This window comes from Alosa sapidissima, chromosome 6 (genome assembly GCF_018492685.1).
Source record: "Alosa sapidissima isolate fAloSap1 chromosome 6, fAloSap1.pri, whole genome shotgun sequence".
Taxonomy (NCBI): Eukaryota; Metazoa; Chordata; class Actinopteri; order Clupeiformes; family Clupeidae; genus Alosa; species Alosa sapidissima.
This window is the reverse complement of record NC_055962.1, coordinates 6,235,855-6,245,907: the sequence shown is the minus strand read 5'-3', so window position 1 is coordinate 6,245,907 and position 10,053 is coordinate 6,235,855. Positions and strand designations below refer to the sequence as shown.

General features: G+C 45.9%; 2 protein-coding genes across 3 annotated transcripts in view; both read right to left on the bottom strand.

Annotated features, from left to right (window-relative positions):
- Nucleotides 1-85: 85 nt before the first annotated feature.
- myh6 (myosin, heavy chain 6, cardiac muscle, alpha) lies at nt 86-6,021 on the bottom strand. Its single transcript, XM_042094997.1, has one exon. The coding sequence runs from the start codon at nt 5,941-5,943 to the stop codon at nt 148-150; it is 5,796 nt and encodes a 1,931-aa protein (XP_041950931.1). The 5' UTR covers nt 5,944-6,021; the 3' UTR covers nt 86-147.
- A 3,491-nt stretch (nt 6,022-9,512) lies between these two features.
- The window catches only part of pak6b (p21 protein (Cdc42/Rac)-activated kinase 6b), a 15,951-nt gene continuing 15,410 nt past the window's right edge, over nt 9,513-10,053 (bottom strand). For both annotated transcript variants that reach the window (XM_042094452.1, XM_042094451.1), the window contains one exon: nt 9,513-9,893. In XM_042094452.1, the coding sequence (XP_041950386.1) occupies nt 9,726-9,893 (168 nt within the window). In that variant the 3' untranslated portion in view covers nt 9,513-9,725. The remainder of the gene's footprint in view (nt 9,894-10,053) is intronic.

Here is a 10,053-nt window from a genome sequence, read left to right as displayed (position 1 = left end):
TTAACAAAAATGGCTATCAATAACTGTCAAATTGCGACCCTTGGCTATGATGGTGTATAGTTGCATTGCAACACAACTCCAAGTTGTAATCATTTGAAACACCTGTGTAGGACCATGGCGTCCTTTGTGGGTAATGTGACAATCTCTTTACTCATCTGGGGATTTCTTGCTGGTCACCCCATCTCTAGTCTTGGCCCGCAACTTGTTGACCTGGGACTCTGCTATGTCAGCCCGCTCTTCTGCCTCCTCCAGCTCGTGCTGCAGTTTGCGTAGCTTGGCCATGTTGGTGTTGGCCTGCTCTTCTGCCTCCTCCGTGGAGCGCTTGTACGATTTCACCTTCAGCTGAAGCTTGTCCACCAGATCCTGGAGCCGGGCCATGTTCTTCTTGTCCTCCTCTGTCTGGTAGGTGAGCTCCTTGATGCGTCGCTCATACTTCCTGACGCCCTTTATGGACTCCACCCCTCGCTTCTGCTCTGCCTCCAGCTCTCCCTCCAGTTCTCGGATGCGAGACTCCATCTTCTGAACCTGCTTCTTGCCTCCTTTCATGGCCACCTGCTCGGCTTCATCCAGACGGTGCTGCAGGTCTTTGATGGTCTGCTCCATGTTCTTCTTCATGCGCTCCAGATGGGAGCTGGTGTCCTGCTCCTTCTTAAGTTCCTCTGCCATCATGGCTGCATCAGTGATGGCTTTCTTGGCCTTCTCCTCAGCATTTCGGCTCTCCTGAATCACCTCCTCCATTTCGGTCTGGAGCTGCAGCAGGTCGGACTCTTGTTTCTTCTTCTGGTTGAGGAGGCCGGTGTTCTGGGAATGCAGGAGCTGCATCCTCTCCGTGGCATCAGTCAGCTCCTGCTCAGCCATCTTGCGTCCCCTCTCCGTCTGCTCCAAGACTGCCCTTAGCTCCTCCAGCTCAGCCAGGATCAAGTTGTTCCTGCGCTCCATCAGAGCGATGTTCTCTTTCAGGTCGTCGTTGCCATGCATGGACTCGTCCAGCTGAAGCTGAGTGTCCTTAAGGAATGCCTGGACAGTCTTCAACTGCTTCTGGGCATCTGCAGCTTGCCGGTTAGCCTGGCTGAGCTGGATCTCCATCTCATTGAGGTCACCCTCCATTTTCTTCTTGATTCTCAAGGTCTCATTGCGGCTCCTTGTCTCAGACTCCAGGTTGGTCTGAAGAGACTCCACCATTCGTTGGTAGTTCCTCTTGGCCTGCTCCATCTCCTCATCCTTCTCTGCCAGCTTGCGCTCAATGTCAGCTTTCACTTGGTTGAACTCCAACTGTGCTCGCAGGATCTTGCCCTCCTCATGCTCCAGAGAACCTTCTGCCTCTTCCAGGGCGGACTGCAGGTCGCTCTTCTCTTGCTCCAACTGCTTCCTGAGCTTCTCCAGCTCATGAACGCTCTTCCCTCCCTCTCCCAGCTGGTCAGTCAGGTCTGAGATTTCCTCCTGGAGGTTCTTGTTTTCTCGCTTGGTTGTCTCCAGATGATCCAGTGCTTCCTCATAGGCGTTTTTCAGCTTGAAGAGCTCTGTACTGAGGGATCGAGCTTCTTTCTGTGAGCCCTCAAGCTCACACTGTGACTCCTCGAACTTTTGTTTCCATTCTGAAATTACTTTATCAAAGGACCTTTGCTTTTTGTCCAGGGTAGCAGAGGCTGCGTTCGCTCTTTCAAGGTCCAACATTAGATCTTCAATCTCATTCTGAAGACGATGTTTGGTCTTCTCGAGGGAGGAACACTTTGCATTCACCGCCTCAACTGCTTCCTCAGCCTCTTGCAGCCTCTGTACCAGTTTTTTCTTGGCCTCCTCAAGCTCCTCCGTTCTCTGAATGCCATCCGTCTCATACTTTGCCCTCCAGGTGGCAACCTCAGTGTTGGCTTTGGAGAGGGCTCGCTGCAGTTCTGCTTTCGCCTCCTGCTCTTCCTCGAATTGCTCTCTCAGCAGGTCACAGTCATGTCGAGCAGACTGCACAGCATGTGCTAGAGCATTCTTTGCCTTCACCTCCTCATCCAGCTGTCTCCTCAAGTCTTCTGCTTGCTGGGTGAATGACATCTTCCCCCTGGTGAGCTGGGAAATCAGGCTTTCCCTTTCCTCCATCTGCCTTCCAAGCTCTCCGTTTTCTGTGAGCAGCTTTGCTCTCTGCACTGAAAAGTCATTCAGGGCTCTTTGTGCTTCTTCAGCCCTTGTCTTGTGCTCATTCATCTGGTCCTCCAGGGAACGGCACATTTTCTCAAGGTTGACCTTGGCCTTCACCACGCTCTCCATGTTTGAAGACATGTCATCCAATTCCAGCTTCAGCTCACTCTTCTCTTTCTCCAGCTTCTGCTTGACTCTCTGCAGGTTGTCAATCTGTTCACCCAGTTCAGCCACGCTATCAGCATGCTTCTTCCTGAGGGTGGCAGAGGTGGCCTCGTGTTGAAGGGTTGCCTCTTCAAGGTCTCTGCGGAGCTTCTGGAACTCTGAGTCTCTCTTCTTGTTGAGCTCTACCTGAGCGCAAGTGGCCCCCCCTGCCTCCTCCAGACGCTCACTGATGTCCTCCAGTTCCCGGGACAGATCGGATCTCTGCTTCTCCACTTTAGCCCGGGCTGCTCGCTCAGCATCCAATTCCTCTTCCAGCTCTTCAATGCGGGCCTGATTCTCCTTCAGTTTCTTCTGGAGCTGTACACTCACCAACTGTTCATCCTCAACCTTACTGTTCAATCCACTGATCTCAAAGTCTTTCTTCTTTAGTTTTTCCTCTAACTGCTGTTTATCATTTTCCAAGTCCATCACACTCTCTTGGGTAAGTTTGAGATCCCCCTCAAGCTTTCTCTTGCTACGTTCTAGGTCCATTCTGACCTTTTTTTCTTGTTCCAGAGAACCTTCAATGTCGTCCACCTGTTGCTCCAGCTTTATCTTTGCTTTGGTGAGTGTATTGACCTTGTCCTCCTCACTCTGAAGGTCATCTAGCGTTTGCTGATGTGCCTCCTGAAGTGCCCTTTTCTCTTTTGTCAGCTTCATCATGTTTTCATCCTGAGAAGCCATTTCCTCAGTGAGATTCTTTACCTTGTTCTCAGTGGCATGTTTCTCTTTCTCCACCTTGGCCAAGGTCAGCTCAAGGTCATCAATGTCTTTCTTGAGCTCGGCACATTCGTCCTCTAACTTTCGCTTCTTTGCCGTGAGGTCTGCATTCATCTCCTCTTCGTCCTCCATCCTCTCTGTCATTTCCTTCACTTTTGCCTCTAACTGTATCTTGCTCTTAATCAACTGCTCACAGCGTTCCTCTGAATCAGTCAGAATGTCAGACTCTGACTGCAGCTGGAGGAGTAAGTCATTCTTCTCTTGGAGAATTGACACCATCTTCTCCTCCAGTTCCTTTCTTCTGGCATCGGATTTTTCCAGAGCCTCTTTGATCTTGCCAAACTCGTCTTTCATGTTTGCCATCTCTTTCTCAGACTCTGCGCTCTTTAGGAGGGGCTTAATCTTGAAGAACATCTTCATCCAAGGCCAGTTCTTCACACCCAGGAATGATCGGAGGTTCCACTGGATCACCATTAGAGCATCCCTGCGTTCCACAAGCTTCTGATACTCAATTCTCATAAGTATACCTCTTGCGTTGGCCTGAATCCTTGTGATAATGCGGGAGAGTTGCTCATCCCGCATCTCCTCCAGCACCCCCAGCAAGCCAGCTTTAAAAAAGACTTTTGTATGCCCAAATTTGTACTGCGTGTGGTCGATGTCCAGAGAACCAAGCAGTTTCTCTGCGCTCTTCTTACTGTCCATGAACTGACCCTCAGGGATTGCTGAGGCATTTAGTATTCTGTACCTCTGTTTAAAGTCACCATAGAGTACCCTGTTTGGGAAGCCTTTCCTGCAGATCCTAATGCCCTCCAGCACACCGTTACAGCGAAGCTGGTGCATCACAAGGCAGTTGTCCATCGCTCCAGGTGTCTTGGACTCATTAGGGATCAAGCAACGGACAAAATGAGGGTGGGTGGTCTTCAAGTTATTCATTAGCTTGTTGAGGTTTTCCCTGTGCAAGGCTGATACTGTTTGGAAAGATGAGCCTTTCTTTTTGGCAGCTTTTCCACCTGCCTTGTCTCCACCTTCAGCTGCTGCGTAAGCGAATAGATAACTCAACAGCTTGAGAGATGACTTCTGGTAAAGTCCCACCACAGTCTCATTCAGAGGATCTTTGTTCTTCACCAGCCAGCCGGCAATGTTGTAGTCAACGGTGCCAGCATAATGGACCAAAGCAAAATGAGCATCTGCTTTGGGACGTGGTTTCTCAAACATTTTTGACTTGCCCAGATGGTTGTCATACAGCTTGGACTTGAATGTCTGGTCGCTTGCTTTAGGAAACATGCATTCTTCCTCTAGAATAGACATGATACCAAGGGGCTTTTCAATTAGATCAATGCAGGCTTGCAAGTCCATCCCAAAGTCAATGAACTCCCAATCAATCCCCTCCTTCTTGTACTCCTCTTGTTCCAACACAAACATGTGGTGATTGAAAAACTGTTGCAGTCTCTCGTTAGTGAAGTTGATACACAACTGCTCAAAGGTGTTGAAGTCAAAGATCTCAAAACCTGCAATGTCCAGCACTCCTATGAAATGCTGACGATGCTGTTTGGTATCAAGGGAGTGGTTGATTCGAACAACCATCCAGTTAAACATCTTTTCGTATACTGACTTAGCCAGTGCACCAATGGAATAATACACTTGGTCTACACTCTGACCTTTGGTGACATATTCATTGCCTACCTTGACCCTGGGGTGACAGAGTCCTTTGAGGAGATCTGCAGAGTTTAACCCCATCAAGTAGGCAGACTTGTCAGCAGACTCTTGGCCATCTGGCTCAGCCTGTTCTTCTCTCTGTTTCTGCTTGAACTTCATGTTGCCATAGTGCATTATAGCCCCGGTCAGCTTGTAGACACCCATTTTCTCCTCTGCAGTGAAGCCAAGCACATCAAAGGCACTGTCTGTGGCGATTAGTTCCTCTGAATCGTTGATGGAAGCAACAGTGATCTCTCCTTGGGAGACGTAGGAGTAATCATAGGGGTTGTTGGTGATCAGCAACATATCCAACAGCTCTGGCTTTTCATTGGACATGATCTGATAGAAGATGTGATAGTTCCTCTCAGCCTTGAGCTGATAGGTCACCCTGGATTTTTCCAGGAGGTAAGTCTCAATATCAGCAGAGGAAAGTTTTCCACTCGTTCCGAAGTGAATACGGATGAATTTCCCAAAGCGCGATGAGTTGTCGTTCCTCAGTGTTTTGGCATTTCCAAACGCCTCCAGTGCAGGGTTGGCCTGAATGATTTGATCTTCCAGTGTGCCTTTACTGGTATCCTTTTTGACTGCTCCGCCAGCAGCCGCTATGCTTGCAAAATACTGGATGACTCTCTTGGTGTTGACAGTCTTCCCAGCACCAGATTCTCCAGTGATGAGGACAGACTGATTCTCCCTGTCAGTGAGCATGTACTGATAGGCATTATCAGAGATGGAGAAGATATGTGGGGGCGCTTCTGATCTCTTCTTGCCTCTGTAGGCAGCAACTACCTCTGAATCATACACAGGGAGCCACTTGTAGGGGTTCACTGTGACACAGAACAACCCAGAGTAGGTGTAGATCATCCATGCTGCGTAGCGCTCTTTGAGGTTGAACAGCACGGCAGGCTCGTGCAGGAAGGTGAACATCGCCATGTCCTCGATCTTGTCGAATTTCGGTGGGTTCTGAGGGTGGACATCTGACTCTTTGACAGTCACGGTTTTGCCTTCCACAGTGTTAACTGTCACTTTTCCCCCCTCTTTGCTGGTAATCTGCCCCTTGACATATTCAACATTCGGATCGACAACAAAGCACTCAATTTTGATGTCAAATGCCCTGGTTTGAGCTTCGAGGCGCTCTTTGTCCGACTTTCGGAGGAAGGGGGCAGCCTTCCCAAACTCTGCCATTAAAACGTCTCCCATGGCGCTTGTTCAGTGTTCACAGCAGAAGAGAAATCCTAAGCACAAAAGCAGTTATTCAGACAGAGGATCAGGTTCAGATGGTGGACACACTGGAACACTGACTCCAGCCACGTTTGGGTCTTTATAAAGGGACATCCACATGCCAAATTTGGAGACAGCCTCAACCGAGATAAGAGAGAAAAGACAGACCAAATGTTCTTGTCCCCAGAGACGGTAAGTGGTTTTGGGGCATCTATGCGACCTTAACGTGTTAATGTCCATTTTAGGAAAGATCGCACCTCTCTTACTTTGTCCTTCCACAGACTATCCTTGATGTATTTATATAACTCCCATCTTAGAACAAGCATGTAAAGCTTTTGCTGAGGGGAGATAAAAACCCTAAGTAGACTTTTATAAGATTATTTAGTTTTGTTTATTTAGAAATACAATCAGTTGTAAATACCTCCCCCTTTAATGCATCCCTTAATATGCACTGCATAATTGCAACTTTCAAATCCTCAGAGATGTTTAGAGATTTTACAGACTGATATAGAAAATGATTTCCTATAGGGATAACATATTTGTCCTTAGATTAAATAAGTCAACTGTAAAGTGAAAGAGCTCTTGACAAGTGACCAGTGTGGGTGGGATGTGTAAGAATCTGTCTCTAGTCTCCTCAGACTCCTCCTGGCCTGCAGTTGGTCGTTATCAGGTGCTTCTCTGACAGATAACCCTGACACATCTCCTGCCTGTATCTCTCCTCTCTCACACAAGCGGATCATCTCCTTTTAATGATCTGCCTGAAATATACCTCAAGGGTGATTGCCAGACTGAATACTTTATTTTGTCATGTGCACCAGTATTTAAAATTAAAATAACCCTAAAGGAAGAAATTCATCAAAACCAGTTGTCAGTGACAAAAATGAAGTCTGTTTAGAACAATTAATCATTTTTGCTCCTTGCAAAGATTTACATTTTTCTTCAATACACAATGACTTACATGTGAAAGGCGGGATTGTATAATAATACTACTACTATTATTTTTGTAGAAATCTGTTGAGTATTTAATATTTGCATTTGAGTGTCAGGGTATTTTAATAAATCGGTTAGTCAGACATTTGCTAGCCTACACATAACCCACGTTTTTGTTTCTGCCTGTCTACTTGTTTTGTCTAAAGTCACATGAGAAGCTCTTATTGATTTGCATTCACTTTGTTCTACTCTCACGGGACTGCACATTTTACTTCTGTCACCCTCTGTGGCACGAGGACAGACAAACCCCCCACTTCTAACTACAGGCTGTTATCACGACAGCTTCCTTTAGTCCACTGCGTGCCGTGCAGATAACGGGCTTGATATCACCCTAAGCCCCTTCAGAGAGGCATGTGCTGTGGTCATCCAGAGTGGACCATCTTTCGCAGACCCTCAACTACTCAGGCTCACACTGTTAGGGTCCTCGAGCCACGACATGTAGTTCCGGCGTTCAGCGGGGTATACAATATAGCTAAAGAATAGTCGCTTCTTCAACAGTTACTAACCAGTTAAAGCAACATTATGAAGTTTTGACCTTAAGCTAAACAGCTTGCAAACACTACAAACAGCCCAATTAGCCCATTTCACATGATGTCCCCATTGTGTCATCATTAATATCAGCGAGGCTGGACACCTGGACACAGTGAAATGTTATATTATATTATATTATATTATGAGCTACATAATGCATTACTTAGTGGGAATAACTGTTAAACTGTTAAAGATCTGTTCATCACATGACCACATACAGTCAAAATGAGTTTGTTTAGTTTGTAACAGTTTCCTATTATATCAAATCTATCTGCATAGTGCTGCTTTAACAGTATTACCACTGGTCACTGTTGGTCACTGTAATTAAGCATACTCGTATTACTACTGTAAATACCTTGATCCATGCAACAAATCTGATGACAATTAATGACCATTAAAGGAACCATATGTAAGATTGTGGCCAAAACTGGTACTGCAATCACTTTCAAATTACTGTAGAGAGGTGTATCCCCTCCCCCTCCACCCTGACTCGAAGTTGCCAACCCGGATGCCGAAACACTACTGACTTTGTGATTAGTAGATAAGTGGAGGGTGGCACATCAGGCCAAAACACAACATGACATGACAAAACACAACATCAACATCAGTTGAGGGCTGCAACTTCACTTTAAACATGACAATATCCTGGCCGAACTACTGTTGTCAGTGATATAAGTGTTTGAAATGAACATGATTTCTTAATGTCAAGTGACATATCAGGGCCATTTAATGATTACTTGAAATTAATTTCTTACATACGGTTTCTTTAAGTAAACTATTTGTCATTAAATGAAATAAAATAAATTATTTCCCTATTGCATTTGCATTTACTGGTACTGTGTGTTGATTAAACAATACATTTGTTCTTGTCTTGCTTGACACATGCCAATTTATTTAAAAAATAAATATAACACATTTTATTTACACCATACCCCTATCCATACACACACACACACACACACCAAAATTGCACAAAATCTTTTTTTAAATCAAAACAGTAGATAGAAAAAATAGAAACATGATATTTAAAAAGATACAGATAAAAATGAAAATGTGATCAAACTGACGCCATATCAAGGACCAGCCCTAAATGTGGATTTGGACCAGTAGTAACAAGTAAAGTCGCCAGAGTCCCAGCATGGCTCAAAGTGGAGTCCCAGCAGCACGGCTCTTTATTGAAGCAGATACCCACCACTCCATACAGCTGGGATTGAGCTCACAGTTTAATCCTTTCACGGTGACTACCTATCACTCCAGGATACAGCTAAGATGGCAGTCACATTTTAACCTATTCACTGTGGCTACAAACCATTCCAGGGTACAGCTAACATGGCCCTCACAATTTTGTCCATTCACTGTGGCTACAAACCATTCCAGGGTACAGCTAACATGGCCCTCACAATTTTGTCCATTCTCTGTGACTATCCTACCATTTCAGAACACAGCTGAGATGGCAGAGTCACTCTCTCTACCACTAAGTTACTGCTAAAATGGCAGGCACTTTATACTCCATTCAGGGTTTCACATTCCTCTGCTGCTGTTCACCATCTGAGTTCATAGCAGAGGGAGTTTGATTTACAGTTCATGAGATGTGTAGTGGTCCCGGTGCGTTCACTGAAAATGGCCTCTCTAAGTGCTTAGTCACCAAGTGTACCCAAAGCCAGTTTTCTAGAGGAGTGAACGGTCTTTCTTTAGTTACACACATTTTTTTTCAACTCACGCACACACGCACACACACACACACACAAAGCCTTCACATCATTTCATTCACAATTTCAGCATCTATCTTGAAGATTATTTAATGGGGTGAAAAATGTGTTGTGAACAAAATGAGAAATGTGAGAGCAGGTGGAATAAGTCTGAGAGGAAAAAAAACAGTCAGAGATGACAAACAGAAAAGCTCTGTAGGGCCTGGAAACCCCCGAGGGGAACTGTCAACTGAGAGTCTCTCCTGGTATGCATGCCCATACACTTATATATAAAACTGCTGTCCACAGATATTTTCTCTCTCTCTCTCTCTCTCTCTCTCTCTCTCTCTCTCTCTCTCTCTCTCTCTCTCTCTCTCTCTCTCACACACACACATAAACAAGCAGCAATTAGACCGTTGTGAGACAGGTTAGTTTTACCCTACAGATGATGTATTGTTGCTGACAGGTACTACTAACAGCATGTGATCTCAGAAGAGGCAAATAAGTAAGCCTCAGCAGGGGCAAATAGGCGTCAGCAGGGGTAAATATTCCTCAGCAGAGTGACATCCTCTTGCGGAACTGCTCCACGAGGGGCACCAGGCATCGGGGTGTGCCGCTCTGCAGGAGGAACGGGTGCTGGAGGAGGTCCGCAGCACTGGCCCGCTCCTTGGGGTCCCGGGTCAGCATCGAGCCCAAAAAGTCCCTCAGAACTGGGGAGACCTGGACAAAGATGGACAGAGGGGACATGATATTGTGAGTGAGGGAGAGGGAACTTTGCATTAGGAATGGAAATCCAAGTCCACTCAAACTCCAAGTGTTTGTTGTGACTTATAAACTATATAAACTATATAATTATATAAAAAAAACACCTCCACGCCAT

Excerpts from the sequence above, each read along its gene's own strand:
- myh6 (XM_042094997.1), bottom strand. The coding sequence starts at position 5,943 with ATGGGAGACGTTTTAATGGCAGAGTTTGGGAAGGCTGCCCCCTTCCTC.